Source organism: Coniophora puteana (genome assembly GCF_000271625.1).
Source record: "Coniophora puteana RWD-64-598 SS2 unplaced genomic scaffold CONPUscaffold_6, whole genome shotgun sequence".
Taxonomy (NCBI): domain Eukaryota; kingdom Fungi; phylum Basidiomycota; class Agaricomycetes; order Boletales; family Coniophoraceae; genus Coniophora; species Coniophora puteana.
In genome coordinates this window covers 1,471,799-1,487,491 of record NW_006913058.1, presented here as the reverse complement: position 1 = coordinate 1,487,491, position 15,693 = coordinate 1,471,799, and the positions used below count along the sequence as shown (strand labels likewise).

General features: G+C 51.4%; 3 protein-coding genes across 3 annotated transcripts; 1 reads left to right on the top strand and 2 right to left on the bottom strand.

Annotated features, from left to right (window-relative positions):
- Positions 1-92: 92 nt before the first annotated feature.
- Positions 93-9,286, bottom strand: CONPUDRAFT_82336 (uncharacterized protein). The gene is made up of 41 exons (XM_007770527.1): positions 9,131-9,286; positions 8,879-9,070; positions 8,667-8,828; positions 8,425-8,617; positions 8,178-8,372; positions 7,929-8,124; positions 7,677-7,870; positions 7,357-7,614; positions 7,241-7,305; positions 6,525-7,191; positions 6,418-6,473; positions 6,183-6,363; positions 5,905-6,118; positions 5,660-5,856; positions 4,742-5,600; positions 4,520-4,688; positions 4,390-4,463; positions 4,189-4,323; positions 4,099-4,136; positions 3,956-4,048; positions 3,770-3,902; positions 3,690-3,714; positions 3,539-3,639; positions 3,022-3,488; positions 2,949-2,972; positions 2,816-2,894; positions 2,707-2,766; positions 2,586-2,659; positions 2,404-2,532; positions 2,232-2,349; positions 2,167-2,176; positions 2,010-2,118; positions 1,912-1,949; positions 1,551-1,862; positions 1,444-1,492; positions 1,368-1,384; positions 1,152-1,314; positions 714-1,088; positions 579-668; positions 332-497; positions 93-274 (listed from the first exon to the last, which is right to left on the bottom strand). The coding sequence occupies exons 1-41, from the start codon at positions 9,231-9,233 to the stop codon at positions 203-205; spliced, it is 6,852 nt and encodes a 2,283-aa protein (XP_007768717.1). The 5' UTR covers positions 9,234-9,286; the 3' UTR covers positions 93-202.
- A 172-nt stretch (positions 9,287-9,458) lies between these two features.
- On the top strand, positions 9,459-12,580 carry CONPUDRAFT_144163 (uncharacterized protein). Its single transcript, XM_007770526.1, has 9 exons — positions 9,459-9,766; positions 9,898-10,046; positions 10,107-10,684; positions 10,745-11,095; positions 11,152-11,257; positions 11,322-11,518; positions 11,579-11,625; positions 11,685-12,093; positions 12,154-12,580. The coding sequence occupies exons 1-8, from the start codon at positions 9,527-9,529 to the stop codon at positions 11,820-11,822; spliced, it is 1,806 nt and encodes a 601-aa protein (XP_007768716.1). The 5' UTR covers positions 9,459-9,526; the 3' UTR covers positions 11,823-12,093; positions 12,154-12,580.
- A 303-nt stretch (positions 12,581-12,883) lies between these two features.
- On the bottom strand, positions 12,884-15,479 carry CONPUDRAFT_137346 (DNase I-like protein). The gene is made up of 8 exons (XM_007770525.1): positions 15,053-15,479; positions 14,485-14,992; positions 14,308-14,434; positions 14,130-14,256; positions 13,802-14,076; positions 13,647-13,748; positions 13,381-13,594; positions 12,884-13,302 (listed from the first exon to the last, which is right to left on the bottom strand). Exons 1-8 carry the CDS (start codon positions 15,188-15,190, stop codon positions 12,973-12,975), a joined length of 1,821 nt encoding a protein of 606 aa, XP_007768715.1. The 5' UTR covers positions 15,191-15,479; the 3' UTR covers positions 12,884-12,972.
- Positions 15,480-15,693: the final 214 nt, after the last annotated feature.

Sequence of the window (15,693 nt, the reverse complement as noted above, 5' to 3'; positions counted from 1 at the left end):
AGCACACGTCCTTCGAGACCAATATAGTTCCACTTGCGTTGGCGTCGTGAAAGGTTCCCACACTCAAAAATGACTACCTCAGCCGGTACAGGGCGTACGATTTACTGAGTTACACATTCTAACGAGACTCGATCAGGATACATGATAAGCAGTATGACAAGAAAAATCTTGATGAAATGAAAATTTGGAATATATGATGTTTTCAGTTAATAAGAGACCCCCTCTGCTTCTTCAACGACTCGGCTATCCCCAAGAATGTGTCGGCGAGTTGAACCTGCGGAAAGGGTCTCGATGAGCTGCCGTTCTTTATCACCTAAATGAAGAGACTCACGGAATCCAATGCCTGCGAGAACGCAGAAATGATTGAGGCCGCTGCAGGAGCGAGAGGGTCGCGCTGGGCAGTGGCCTGAGCGTCGGCGGCAATCTGGGCCATTCGACGCAGGGACATTGAGGCGCGGTCTGGTCCGAAAGACACGGTTTGCAGAGAGACAGGTTTCCTATGGGAATGAAATTTAATTAGCTTCTTCCGCGAGCCGAGCTCGAGGAATGCGACGCAGAATGTTGATGAAGTCTCGTACCCAAGCCTGATAGCGGATCGGCAAAGATCCTGGGTGACCGTGTCTTCGATGTGACACTCTCCATCAGAGAGGAAGACGACAACCGGCGTTCTGAGTGAAGGTAAGCAAGTGTCTATGAAGTTGTTAAGACCCTACCTTTCAGTACTCCAATGGCCTTCCATAATCGCCTGAGCTTGACGTATTGCCCCTGTAAAGTTGGTGCCGCCCCTTGCTCGGTACGGAAGCAACATGTTGAGCAGCTGCTCGGGGGAGCTCCCGAAGTCATTGACCAGCGCAGTCGATATATCGCTTTCGAACAGTATGACACTATACGAGTCGCGTCGCATGTTGGCCTGGTGCCCGCCGGCAGTGATGGCTGCGTGTCTTGCAGCCCAAAATGAGTATACCGCAGAGAGGACTGCGCCGAGCCTATTGTTAGAATTTCGACTGATCTGCGCGGAGGTCGGTGTATCCCGGAGCGGGGTACGGTCCGTGCTTCCCATTGAGCCGGACCGATCGATGGCGAAGATACTGATCAATATTGGGTTTTATGAGTTAGGTTAGTCAGTTGGAGAATGATATGGAGGTACCCACACATGGAAGGCTTGTTGCAGCACAACCGGGTTTCTGCACGTAAACATGTGGCCATCGCTAGATACATATCCAGTCGCTGGCGCAGTCGTTGGATCCCTGGGAGGGTGGAACATCGGTAAGGTGCAGTAAGAAGGCATCGCTCCAGGAGCCGTGTGTTCGGGTCCTACACGAAATTTTGAATGAGCGTGCTATAGGAAATATGAGCGACGAATATACCTCCACACATAGCGTCACTAGATGGCCCATCAAAAATAAAGTAAGGTAAATGATTCAGTGGAAGGGCGGGACGCACCATTTCGCAAAGTTCGCTTGCTCCTCTCTGGAGTATGGATCTTTGAATCCTGGTGAAGCAACTTAAGTCTCAGCCCGAGATCCACTAGGACAGAAAGTAACTCCTACCACTTCTCCCCCAGAAGAGACCATGTGTGATGAAGTCTTTGGGGCGGTTAGGATCCGGGTTCATGCGCTTCGAAATATGCTGGATCTGGTCATTCCCAGCACACTCTGCAGCAGTCGCAGAGCGGCAATACGAGAAATGAGTATGCCGGCCCATAGACTGGCAGACCAGATTGCACATCATAGGTGCGCCATCGTCATTCGCGGCGTATCTACGGCCCTCGACTTCGATTGTTGTGCCCTCATCACCATCAATTGCCCAGCGCGTTTGAGACATCGAACCGTGTCGTGTTTCATGTTCTGGTTGAGGGTGGCCTGCGTTATTATGTGAGTTGATGAATATAAGCCAGGATATTTGTGTTACCTAGTGGCTGCGTGCAGAAGTATCCGCAGTGCTCACACCTTAACAATAAAATTATGTTATGTAATATCCATGCAATCGAACAAAAATCTGATGTTTACCTCTTTTCGCAGAAGTGAATGACGTTTGAGTCCATACTATGAGTATGATCGCCGGTGTGCTCTGTAGCGCCAGCCGGGATAGGTTTGACACACTTAAGCCGTTTGTTTACTGGTAACGAGGTTAGCGTATGAGGAGGAAGTGGCTATACCGTCTTACCTTGAGAATACTAACAATGTAACATGTCATAAGCGAAAATCGTTGATGCAAGTAATGCTACTGACCTTTGTGTACTGGAACGTCTCATGTCTCCCAGTGAACGTGGCTTCAATCGACAAGGGTGCGGTGTCGATCTCGCAAATACCTTGTCTGGAGCAGATGCAATTGCAGGAGTGCTCTTGACTATACCAGATATGAGACAAAGTCCGCAAAGTCAAAGCGAATTCAAGGTCGTACCCGCAAAGATGAATGGCTCCTCGATGAAGGCCGTGTAAATGGTCCGCGTGAGAGCATAATCTCTTGCAGAGCAAACAGCTAATCGGACACATCCGGGTTTCGCAACGATGCTGAGTATGCTCACGATCGCTTGTAACTATTCGTGAACAAATGCAAGCGATGAGGCTATCGAAGTAACTTACCTCGAAACGGAGCATGTCCCTGGGCAGCTGTAGGCTGAGCCATCGGGTAGTCCAATGCCTTCTAGATCACAAGGCTTCCGAGCTGTTAGCAAGACGATAATACATGACGGTAGATTCCCACCTTCCCGCAGGCATGAACTGGTGCAGCACATCGATGTTCATCGTCTTCGTGGTCAATGACCTATTGATGGATTTAGCGGCACGATCTCAGCTGCAGATGATGTTTATACCTTTGTGCAGGCCTCCAAGCAGCCTTGTTTTCCGGAGAAGTCACAAGGCTCACCGCACAGATGCGATGCCACAACGCAGCTGCGTTGGCAATGCGAGATTAGCGCCGCGGTGTTCTTAAAAAATAATCCTTACATGTGTTTGCCCGGGTGTCCAGCGCTGAACAAAAGCTTGAGATAACTCGAGGAGAGTGAGATGAGAGACTCACTTCATTCCGCACATCTTGTCCTCGTCTTCGCAGAAATTACAATCGTGGGTACATTTGTGATCAGTCTTGCAGTCGTGCAGACCCTGATGCAAGCGACTCTGAATGCACTGCAGATGACATGATACACACTGTCCTCCACACAACTGGATGTTGGATCGCATATCCACCGTCGAGTTCTCGAACTCTCGTTTGAGCTCCTCCATTGACTCATGGCTAACGGCCTGGAATCGTGCGAGATTGGAGGAGATCCAGTCACGTACGCGATCGATTCTAAGAGATAAGAGTTGGTTGAGATGTGATGCTAGGCCTTCAAGCCATTCTTCATCTGCGACGTGTTGGCGATCCGAAAATCGAACCCAAGTCCGTTCAAGCGCGGCCAAACGAGCTTCGCGGCCAGAATCTCCGGAGCTGACAGAAAATACCGCTGGCGTGTCATTGAAAGCGATGAACTCGTCCGTGTCGAGATTCTGATGAAATAATTAGCGGCGCAACAAGAAGGTCTGCTCTCGAAACGCACCTTCAACGGCTCTTTTTCAGCCCCGTTCTCAATAAAACCAGACTCAAGCGCATTCGACAGCATAGCACGAAGGAGCAACGCTCGGTGAGACGCCATAGTGTCTTAACGTATGCATGAGCGCAAATAATGCTATCTGGCCTAGGTTACTTACGAGATAATGCCCCCCAATCATTGGCCTAATATCAAGGTCAGACTCCCTACGATGAGAACGTTCGAAGTTATTTTACGCACCTTAAGCTTTGCCATCAGAGTTTTAGCAGTATGCAAAAACTGTCCAGCCGTTTGGTGCGTGACGTTCTGCTGGTCCAACCGTTTCTTTAGTTTGGGGAAGAGCTTGTAGAACTCTTTGGATTCGATCACCGGCCTAAAAATAACGTGAGAAAACGATTCAAATGCACGCACACGGAAAGAATTTACCAAGGGATGATATCAAGCTTTCCTCCGTGAAGACGAGAGATGAAGTTCGACTCTTGCTCATCTTGTACAATCTTATGGAACTTGAGAGAAAATCTAAAGGCCGCCGTCAGTTCAAGAACCGGTGCTTGAAAACGGCTACTTACTCCCTGGTAATCTCCATCTTATCTGAGTCAACCACGTCCTGCAAAACGATTAGACCCAAATGGATTGAAGAGCTTTGTTGTTATCCCGACCTTTATAATGATGACGAGTGTCGACTGGAAGAGCATCGGATTTGCGGCGGGGTCGAGTACCGTCGAACTTGACTGGAACGACTGGAATAGGCCTGTGATATCACGACTCAAAGCAAAGTTGTTCCGGAAGAGGACCTGGAGATGGTATAAAGAACACGGTCTTTCAACAAATCTATGTAAAACTCTGTCGACGGTACGTACCAGGTTGGAAATGGCCGTGTTAAATAGGACGAGTAGTGTATCCTCTTGCGCGGAACGCTCAATGCTGTGAACTCCTAAACGGATGTTAGCGGTCGGATCCTTGCAGCGCGATCAAGAACAGTAGTTTGACCTTCAAAGTCAAGGGCTACAATCAAAGCGTCCTCTGTAGGCGCCACTGACATCCATACACCTTCCGTAGTGCGCATGGCGGAGCCAGCAAAAGAGGTGTCTGCTAGATGGTTGAGCATGAAGCTTTTCCCAACGGACTGCTCTCCCATAGACGAGACGACCTTCACGGGCTAAACATATCGCGATATAAGACAAGGGTCGATGAATGAAGTGAGAGAGTTACCTTCGACGCCATATATGACTGAAATATGGACTCGTACCATCCGAACGAGAGCGCATCGACAATACGCCCAACCTCGGCACCCAAGAGAGATTTCTCTAGCTCAGGGGAGAAAACGCCGTCCTTGAGTGGGATGAACCTATTGTCCTTGGTGACCGCGAGATGGATAGGGATGAGGCACAGCAACTCCACGAGCCATTCGCCAGCTCGGAATTCTGAAGTTTGGAAGCTTGAAATATCCCCGAGGGCAGCGTAAAAGTCGTTGAACGTGATGGAAGTCACGGCGATGGAGCGAAGCTCGTTCCCCGACAATTTTCGAGTGGTCCTCTCGAAAGTTTGGATGAGCTCGCTGAAATGCGGTTCGAACCGCCTCTGACCGAAGTCAGATACGAACGTCAGAGACTTGGAATGCCTCGAGCTGGCCCGGGTGATTGCCTGGCGCTGGACGGCGGGGAGGACGGGGAATCGGGTCCAGACGTCGGAGTGACAGTCGACTAAGCAGTTATGCAGGGTGCCATTTCCCTTTTCCGTAGAGGACGCCGCAGTGCCACCCTTTGCTCTGAACGTGAACTCGGTAGACTTCCGCGTTATATCCAGAGCAAAGGATCTACAGTTCTGAGGATCGGTGTCTAGCTTCATCAGATGGACTGAGTTCCTTGACCCAAACGAAGTCAGTACGCAATCGTCATCTAGGCCTAAGTCATTGATGGCAAGCTGTGTTCCCTCGTTTGACCCGAAAGTCGCCCAGTGGTAAGCTGTTATACGGAACGACGAGTCCTGGGGGATGAACGCCAGGAAACAAGAACCGTCGGGTGATGACTGGATCGCGGTTGGCATTGAAGCAAACTGGAGGGATGCGGGTCTGTAGTTTACGAGCGAGGATTGAGACAACTGTGACTGTGCCTGATTTTGACATCTTACCTAAACTGCATCGTGAGCAGGGAGAAAATCCTCCCACGAGCGTTCGAATCGACGAGGAGTACCTCTTCGTCGCCACAGATGAAACAGGCATGTCGAATCGTCACCGTGCCGTCGTACCAGGGTGCAAGGTTGATGGTGCTGCCTGAAGCTTTCAACGCCCGTGCACCTTCATCAAAGACAAATATATGTAGCTGCAGCTGAACTGGAAGTTAGAGAGGAGCGAAAGTTGAGGTGCACGAAAGCACCTTTTGAGATTCGAAAACAGCGAGCGTCTGCTTGCTTTCATTGAAGGTGATGAGGAAGTCGTCGCCAATTTTGTCGTGACTGAGCTGTTTCTTGTAGCGAACATGATTGATTGCTCGTTCTAACGCGTCCAAAGGCTCGCAATACACTTGCACGTTTCCCATGCGGTCGCTTGTGATGAACAGAAGATCTTCGTTCTCGAGAAACTGTAGATATCTGCGAGTCAAAATGCCCATGAGATCATCATCAAACCGAGCTTCTGATGTCAATGTCGACGCACATAATGTCATTTCCCATTGGTAAAGAGAAGCTGTGTGCAAGTCCAGGGCGAGGTGTAGGAATGAACGACGGGTCAAGTTGTATGTTATGACGCTCTTCGGTGGTCAGATGCATCGGATAAACACTGTATTCAATCTTAGGGTCCTCAGTTGTGGCGATGTACCCTGTAAAGCGGAAGGAGCCTACAGCCATGATCATATCAGCAACACATAAAAATAACCGTCGACAAAACTTACGGTTGCGGGAGTAAGGGGAATTATCATCTACGACCATCTGGACATGGAACTCTTGCCTTGGAGAGAGGGAAAGTCAGACGAGCTACGAAAATGAAAGTTTGACTCACTTTGACGACACATTCGCGAAGTGCTGGTTTAGTTCGCTGATAAAGACAGAACACAAGTCACGTTCGGCCTGTTCCTCACGAGCGGTCTGTTTGGCATTGAGCCACTTCGCGCAATCCTCCTGCTGAATGTGCAGTGTTTCGTGAGCATATTTGGTTGACAACTTCCGCAGGTGCCCATTGAAGTGGTCGTAGATTGATGAGGTAACGGCGTCCACGGCTTCCTCCAAGACTGGCCAACGCGACGCGATAGTACCAAGGTTAGCTACGAATTCTGAGTCCAGAGTCCGGCGCGCCTCGTTTATGGCATCTTTAAAAGTGTCCTCCCCAGTAGGGCTAGCGTCAAACGTTGGCACAAGGGCTTTTAACGACGAAATGAACCCATTGATAAGACCTCGGGATTTCTCGTCCACACGGTTACCCTTCGACAAATCGACCCATACTTTTCGGATGCGCTTGATGTCGTCATTGTGTAGGATCATATCCACGAGTTCGACCTGTTTCTTCTCATCGAGACCCTCATGAGTATCAAAGAGATAGGCGACAACTAAGACTTTCTCTTTTTCGCCGTGAAGTTGATTCCCCAAAGTCTCCAGCTGTTTATCGATTCGAGCTTTCTCGAAGATGCTTTGCGCTCGGGAGTACATAGCGCTGATTGTCTCGAGTGAAACTGAAAAGAAGTCAACGCCAAGGACATTTATTAGTGAGGCTTTGCTGACCTCCTTCAACTATATCCTCTTTAGATGTTGATGGACTCTGTTGTAAGCGCTCTCGTTCGAGGGTTCTATTCAATTTGATGTTAGAACAAGCAATGAGTGCTCGCAGAGAGACATACGGGAACTCTTTCAGAATCTCATCTATCATCAGATCTCGGAGTGACTGCGTCACTCGGGGCAAGTCTTGAGTCAGCCTATCAAGTGCTTCGCTCTTCTCTCTCTCGAAGTCGGATGAGATTTGTTGGCGACTTTGAGTTTTCTCGTTATTGAACTTCCTGCATAACGGCGGGCAGCGAGCTTTCAGGTTGCATTCTAGCACGTTAACGACTGAACGTGGGTCCAAGTCGTCAAAGCTCAGACGGATGCCGCGATCATTGCTGTATAACACCCGCAGTCAGATCAATTAAGCTACGAGGGCTATATTGAACAGTCGACGTACATGAAGTTTTCGAGCCGTGTCTTGTTCATTGGACGGTCATTGAAGCTCTCCACCTGCTCTTTTGCAGGCTTATAACAAGCAGTTATGAGTCCTTGGACGGCCTCGCCATAGATAAGTCGAGGTTGGATCATGTTCAGATCCTCAGGCATCCCGTCAGGGCGCTCTTGAATACCCATGATAGAGTATGAGGGGGTCTAATCCAAGCCTGATGTTAGCCTCATCACCGAGAATCACAGTCCGAGTGGGCCTCACCGTAAATCCAGGCCGAACCTTAACCGACTCCTCCTGCTCGTTCGTTTTGCAGACTTCGAACGCATACATCCGCTCAGAACCCTCATCGTCCGAGTCCATATACGTATCGTCGTCCTCCGTCTCCTTCCAGACGATCGCCTGGGCATATTCGCCGGACATGAGTGCCATGGTCTGGTCGCAGATCTTCGACAGGTACCTTGAACGTCCGAGTCAGTGAATGTGAGAATGACATATGCGGGGGAGACATACCTCATGAAGGTAATCCTATTGCGACGAACAGAAGAGATAGCGTTATCGTCCCAAGTTGTATCTTCCGGCCAGTATATAACATAAACTCGGTTGTCTTCAAGTTGCGCTGCTGAAACCCGGAGAATGTATAGGCCAGATCGAAGGGAGGGCGATCCACTTCCTCGTTCGTCCTCTTTTTTCAACAACTGCGTGGAGCTATCGGAACATGTAAGTGGTGCAGACACAAAGGGCAAGTACCCCAACGTACATATCGTTTCCCACAGCCCCGACCCGCTCAAGATACTCGGCAATCGCTCTCTTGTCACCGTATATACCAAGCGGTTTCACCAAGACGTTATCAAGAAGCTTAAAGTCAACCTTCGTGAGAGAAGTAAATGAACCAGGCTGCACATCGTTAGCAAATGCCTGCAAAGTATCCTGCGATATGATGATCTTGTCGACTATTGTGAAGGTCAGAAATCGTATTGACGAACACAGAGGAAACGTCACCTAATCCCCCTCCGCTCCCTTGTTCGCTTATCAAGTCGAGGATGCGATACAAGCCTTTGATAGAATGAGAAAGATCAAGATCCTGCGCCGCAGATGAAGCCTTCCCGGCGCCAAGGGGAACACGCTTTGCATCGACGCCAGTGTCCATGGGAGGGTCATCAGCTAATGTAACGTCAATACTTAGGCACGCCAATGTAGGAGATGGCGTTCACCGATAACATGGCTTGATAAAGGGTTGTCGCCGCCTGTAGAAGAAGACGGCAGCTTCTGCCATCCTGATTCCTCTGCATCGACAATGTCCATGTACAGATCGTCGTCATCCGAGTCGATCGCTTGAGTCGAGGCGGCTTTCGATGTGCCGCCTAGCAGAGTTGTGGATGCCATTGGGTCATCGGGTGAGTTATCTGCCAAAGGACAATCAGGTTTATCCAACGCATGGACATCTGAACAGGTGGGACGCGTACTTTTGTCCTTATCGGTCTCTCGAGACGAGGGCGAGGTTGAATCCATACTACCGCCTCCAGCGCTGGAGCCAAAGACGTTGGCAGGAACGAAGTCGTCAGCCATGCTGGGATACTGAAGACCTGGGTTGCAAAAAGGGAGACGGCGGTCGCGTTTCCTTATACTTGATCCCAGCCCCTCAGAAGCTCAGCACTACCACTAGTACACGGATAAGAGGGAAATAGGGTTTGAGGGAGTAGAGAAGCCTCGTGTTACGGCCCGCGCCGCTTCTGGACAAAGGAACCGTCGAATGCCCTGAATCGTGATCATGGATGGCAAATACCGCCGCGACTCAGGCCTCAGGAGTACCATGATAAGTTCGGGCGAGAACATACCCATTGTTCACTCTCGCTCTCATTATGGTGACCCTTCCAAGTCCAAGTGCAGCAGCGGGAGACGCTGCTAATGCACCACAAGTCAGCGGGCCGGTGGTAGAACGCATCGTATCGCATCCGGGTTTGAGCCAGTTCCAGGGAAAGAGTGCTTCAGCGTGCGGATTGGCTGCCTTGAACTTTGCAAGACATGTGTTCGAACGGAGAAGGAACGGCGAGTCGACAGAGCGTATTCTCCAAGAAATCGTCAGAAAACCATCCATGGAGGTGAGTGACGTTCTGCACAACGCGGCAGCATGAGGGCCGACGTCGCGCTGACCGCGTCAAGGGTCGCGCTTGCTCGCTCTCCACTCCCACGTAGGCAAACCCTAGTTGTCTAACGTTACCTTTGGTACTAGGAAATCATTTCCATAACTTCCGGGTGGACAGACGATGGACATCTCGAAGTCGATCAGATATGTCAGCTCCCGCTGTTCAAGAGCACACTCAAGCTAGTCCACACGCAGTTTGGTCAGCCGACAAAGGGGGACTTCAGAACTCTTCTTCGGTGCGCCCTCGCCCCATCCTAACTCTCTATCTTACCCATCTGACAAAATTGTGATCGTAGCAACCTGGGACGTACCACTTCCTCATGCGCAGTCGCCATTGTCACACGTCCTCCCGAGATCATTGCCTGCTTGAAGATCACCAACTCTGGCGGCAACACTTTCGTCATCTTTGACTCACACCCTCGTCCAGATCACCCAGACGGGGCTGCCCTAATTCTCGTCAACTCGGTCGAGGAGGCTGCTACTCGTCTGAGTGCGATCCTACCATACGACGACGCTCTCATGTGCGATGATCGCCTCCAGTGGCAAGCACAGCTCCTTGGACAGTTTTCCAGTCACACCTTCATTGCACGGGAGTTTGATTCGTCATCAACGGCCATGACCTATCTCGTCGCAGATGCCAGTCTCACCATTCTCTCCTTACAAGCCAAGGTTGCCGCTCTAGAGTCCCAGAACTCTTTTCTCACGTCGGAGAACAAGCGCTTGGAGACGGAGGCGGAGCAGATGGAGGACACCCGGACCGCTTTAGAAGCCCAGCTGCGTGAATTAGCTAAGCCTTCTTCTCGCGGAGCCCCAGCATATCCGCGTTCTAGTGCTAAGAACGCAGAAGCCGGACCTTCTCGTCCTCGATTTCCAGGTCCGTCGCGTACTTTTACATAAATGCACTTCTTGATAGACCCATTATTATCGCTTGCAGACAATGTAGGAGAAGGAAGAGCCGAAGATAGGCATGATGTTTCGATGTTGGAGCCCGAAGCCGCGCATGACCCCACAGCGCAGTTGGTTGCTGAAATGCAGCAACGATTCGATCAGGAAGACCGCCACATCCGACAACAGCGCGAGAGTCTCGCCGCGAGCCAACAGAAGCCGTTCGAATGCAACATATGTTTCGAAGAGCAATCTGAAGACTTCGCTGTGAGACTGCAGCCATGCGGACATCCGTTTTGCCGGTCCTGCGCTCGAGAGTTCATTCTGTCGAACATCAACGATCACCGATTTCCCGTCCTTTGTCCCGTGTGCTCGGCGGAAAAGGCTGAGAAGCCCAGTAGTGAGTCCATGCACCGAGTGGGCTCACCAGGGGATAATACTAACATAAGGCTGCAGCTATCGACTCATGGCTGGTAGAGCAGATAGGGGTTAATCAAGAGCAGTATGCCATTTGGACGGAGATGGAGCTCGCTCGGTTTTCTATCTTATTGCATTGTCGCTCGTATGTCTATCCGATTTTCGCATATCAAGTACATGCGTTGATATACGCGGCGCTCCTTATACAGGTGCAAACGCAGTGTCTTTATCGATAGGCAGGATCACGACGATACGAAGATCCTAGCGTGTCCTTTACCTCGATGTAATCACATCTGGTGCAAGGCATGCCAAGCATCCATACAACTGGACGGTCCCCCGCATTCGTGCGATGGCTCATCTGAGCTCGACCACCTCATGAAACAGAGGGGATGGAAGTATTGCCCAAGTACGGCCCCTTAACCCGTCACTCCATCCATCCTTGGACTAACATGAACGCCCACCACAGACTGCAAGACTCCCTGCGAGAAAGTATCCGGGTGTCATCATATGACTGTGAGTCTCGCTGTACTAAATGTTGCATCGGATACTCGCTGACGTGCAAGTCTTGAAAGTGCATATCAGCTGGATGCAATACGCACTTCTGTTATCGTTGTGGTGATGTTATCGTTCGGTCTGCGATGCCAAGGGACGTTCAAAGGGCAACGAGTGATCATTATCGGAGATGCCAGTTGTTTGATATTCCCACGTAGTGGGAGAGATTTTATGTTATACGCTATAGCCAATGACCCACTATTGATGTCAATCCTCAGCTTCATGGTTGAGAACTGCAGTGAAATATCACGACTTCGTATTTACCCGCATGAGTTTGTTCTTTATGCCCCTTCCTCTTTCGTGGCTGCCACTTATTCTGCCCAGTGAACAGCGGCCCATTCCCTCTTCAGAACACCCATGCTAAGCACATCCACCCACTTGTTGTCCATCCAAGTTGCTTCGCGCTTCCGCCCTTCCACCACAAAGCCGCTACAAAGGGTTCAAGAGAACTTCAGTCGCAGGAGAGCACGATAGATGGTGAAAACCTACATGCGCTCGTAGACCGCGATAGCGCGCTCGTTATTTCCAAACACCATAAGGGAAACGCGATGGAGCCCGTACCACTTGAACGCGTGGTCGATCATGAACTTCGCTGCCTCGGCTCCGTAACCTTTGCTCCAGAACTCGGGCAGCAGAGCTATGCTGAAGAGCGCATCACGATTCTTCCATTCGGAGATCTGGACGATGCCCTTCCCCATGAACTCGCCAGTCTCTGTGAGCGTGATGACAGCGCCAAAGGTGGCGGCGTCGAGCTGCTTCTTGAGTGTCTCTTTGTAGGTGGGCCCGTAGGGCCTAATTGGTTCGTCTGAGACGAGAGGCAGCACGAGAGGATCGTCCCGCAGACGCAGGAGGTTGTCCAGGTCGGCTTCGGTGTATGCACGTAGAGTCATCCGATCTGTCTGGAAAGGCATCTCAGCGGTGACCCGGGTAAGCAAGGACTCGGATTCAGATGATCGCCCAAGTCCCGATCACATAATTTATATGTTACACTGCGCACGCAGTGCGCAGCTAAACGGGTGTCGCAGTCAAGCTTTGCTTCGTAACAATGTGTTCGGTAACTGACAGAGCATTTTCCCAAATGGAGTCACCAAACTGTCACGGCCAAGTTACCGTTCCATGATATGAAGTTTGAGGAAGAGGCTTGAGCTTCATATGCTCACACATCAGTCAAATTAGGAACGATTCGGTCATCCTAAGTCTTGGTGACGATCACGTTGGGCACAAACAGGCGAAGATATTCCAGGCCATGTTTTCATCGGTTAAACATCGTATCAAAGCTTAGAAAGCCTACTCGTTACAAGTCATAGTCTAGCAGACCTTGAACTGCGCAACAGTGGGATCGTGGTCGCTCGCTCGGTCCGCCTCCGTAGCAGCCCAGTTATTCACGTGAATATGCTCAGCCTCGACACCGCGTCCCTTGACGGCGTCGGAGACAAAGAGGTGGTCGAGCTGCTCGGTGATGCCATTGTACACGTACGTGTAGCGCTCCTCGACGGGGATGTTCGCGAGCGCGTCGATCTCGGTCACGAGGCCCGAGAGAGACGCGAAGACGGAGGTGGTGTAGAGGTACTCGTTGCAGTCGCCGCCCATGATGATGTTCGCGTTGGAGTCGGCATCCAGGATGTCTTGGATGAAGCTCTGCAGGAGAGAACGATGGGTTAGTTTGTATTACTATCACCCGGGTACTTCGGCCCGGGTAGAATAGGGGTGACGTACGGCGACGACCTTGACTTGTGCTGTCCGCTCATCAACGTAGGCGTTCACAGGAGGGCGGGCATCACCCCAGACAGAGGAACTGTCGAGCTTGGCGGTGAGCTGAAGGTTGATCGTGAAGAAGCGGTCGCCTGAGGGAGTCTCCCAGACCGCTGCCAGGGGCTTGCGCGAATCGTTCCAGGCCTGGCTGTATGGCTCGATGCGACCTGGGTTATAGCTTGAAGCGGGGACTTTTAGCACCCTATCATTGGAAGTATAGATGACCATACCTGAGAGTGGGCTTGCCATCAGTACCGTTGATCACTTTAGTTGAGTCAGTGGCACCGCCAGCAGGCGAGCCAGGGACAAGAGTCATCTTTTTGCTGTTGTACCTAAAAACCAGCATCAGCTTTCTGGATCACTCTCCGGATCGCACTGAACTCACAAGTAAGCTTGTCGGATGTTGCCGCCGGGCTCACCGCCATCCTTATCGTTCTGAGGGTTGACATCAATGGCCTCGTAGCCCACGCTCGAGCCCGCGGAGCTGATAGCGGCAACCAGGTTCGCGAGCGTTTGGTTAGCGCTGACGGTGCCATCGTCCGTGGGGCCACTGTCGTCCTGGATCTCCTGGACGAACATGATGTCGGGCGAGTTGAGGTAGTTGGCGATGTGGTCGGCGACCTTGCCCATGTGTGTTGAGTTCGGCGCCAAGTTCTCAACCTAAGTTACGATCAGTGGCCCGTCACCAGTAGTACCTAATTCCTATTTCTTACGTTATAGTCACCCAACGTAATTGTGCACTGGTCACTGCTGGACGTAATGTTGGAGGCGGGTACCGTCGAGTCCGGCGAAGACAGGACCTTGGGAGCAGTCGTAGGTAGAATGGTGAAGTAACCGTACCTGGTACGCGTTCAGCACCCTTCGATCGTCAGAATAAGGGTCAACACATACTGATAAGTCAGGACACCACTAATGTCTGAAAGGGTAGTGCCCATGGTGACATTCGGGAGCGTAGTGTTATCGAGAGGCGTGGAGACCAGGATCTCGTCAGGATGGGGAGTGGGCAAGCCGTTGGCATCTATGCAGAATGAGGACAGTGACTGGGGCGTCAACCACAGAGGCACGTACCAGGAACCATTGTCAGACCGCCGCGGCTGTTAAGCCCCAGGACGTTCCAGTCGCCACGAACGTAGATGTCGCCATAGTAGTCATTGAAGTCGACGGCGACTGGGGACGGGACAGTGACGTATGAGTTCACGATGCTCTGCCAGAAGTCCATCCCATAGGCGTCAGGCTGGAGATCAGCGTTCGTGGCTTCAACGCTAGAGGCGTTGTTGGGGACGGAAAGGAAGCCGTCCGACCCTTTGTCCAGTGCAGACATCTGACCAGTAGGGGGAGAGACGTCCTTGCCGAGCACGATGGCGGAGGGTGCATCGCCGGAGGACGAAGAAGTAGTGGAGATGTCATCGAGCTCGGTCACATACAAGTCGTTGGGTTGGGAGCTGCTCCTGTACGAGCTAACGGTGCCGCTGAGAGTCACAGAGTCACCGACATCGACTTTGCCCAGGTCGGTTGTGGAAGTCGTGTACACTTGAAGGCTAGAGTTGCCGGACGTGATCCAGAAGCCACTGTCGCTCTGTGTATCGCGCAAGATTCTTTCTCTGTTCTGTGGCCACTATAACACGTAGTAACGAACCTTTGCAGTGACAGTGCCCTCCACATCGGTAACCTTCTTGCCCGCATAGGTGCTTTGCCAAGCAGAGCCCTGGATGTCTGAAAGAGAGGTGGCAAGGACAGCAGGGACAGCAGCCAGGAGCGCGAGACGACGCAACATCGCAAGGGACGGAGAGCTTTTGGTGGGCTAGAGCACCGAGAACAGGCCTATGCGCCTTATATCGCTGGCAAGATTCATTCGCTGGTGAAAATCCGAGGTGCCATATGCACGGATGCTCAACGTTCTCGTCGAAAGTCGCCTGAAGTTGATGGACACATGTGCATGCCACCAGATGACACCGGCGAGACCTTTCTGGTGCTCACTGATAACGGATGTTACTTGTGATGCGAAGGCGGGGATGCGCTTCGGGGACAGTGCACTGCATGGTAGTGGACTCTGTATGGTTTCGGGATCAGAGCGTGCCACGCAGCACAGTCCCAAACAAGACATTTTAACCGACCAGGATCAAGGCAACGTGCGATGAGTTTTAGACTTGTTGCTTACTTCAGGGATAAACCACACGCTGTTGTCCTGGCGCAAAAATAGAGCGTTCACCCTTGGTGGGCTGCAGTTCTAAGTCGACACTCTGTGTGAAGGGGCGGCGCTCAGGTGGGTGTAACGTA

Excerpts from the sequence above, each read along its gene's own strand:
- CONPUDRAFT_82336 (XM_007770527.1), bottom strand. The coding sequence starts at position 9,233 with ATGGCTGACGACTTCGTTCCTGCCAACGTCTTTGGCTCCAGCGCTGGA. Across the intron at positions 7,192-7,240 it reads AGAGGATATAGTTGAAGGAG|TTTCACTCGAGACAATCAGC; the intron begins GTCAGCAAAGCC and ends ACTTCTTTTCAG. Across the intron at positions 1,493-1,550 it reads TCTCTTCTGGGGGAGAAGTG|GATTCAAAGATCCATACTCC; the intron begins GTAGGAGTTACT and ends TTGCTTCACCAG.
- CONPUDRAFT_144163 (XM_007770526.1), top strand. The coding sequence starts at position 9,527 with ATGGTGACCCTTCCAAGTCCAAGTGCAGCAGCGGGAGACGCTGCTAAT. Across the intron at positions 9,767-9,897 it reads TCAGAAAACCATCCATGGAG|GAAATCATTTCCATAACTTC; the intron begins GTGAGTGACGTT and ends CTTTGGTACTAG. Across the intron at positions 10,047-10,106 it reads GACTTCAGAACTCTTCTTCG|CAACCTGGGACGTACCACTT; the intron begins GTGCGCCCTCGC and ends TTGTGATCGTAG.
- CONPUDRAFT_137346 (XM_007770525.1), bottom strand. The coding sequence starts at position 15,190 with ATGTTGCGTCGTCTCGCGCTCCTGGCTGCTGTCCCTGCTGTCCTTGCC. Across the intron at positions 14,435-14,484 it reads CGGTCTGACAATGGTTCCTG|ATGCCAACGGCTTGCCCACT; the intron begins GTACGTGCCTCT and ends CATTCTGCATAG. Across the intron at positions 13,595-13,646 it reads GATGGCAAGCCCACTCTCAG|CTATAACCCAGGTCGCATCG; the intron begins GTATGGTCATCT and ends CCCCGCTTCAAG.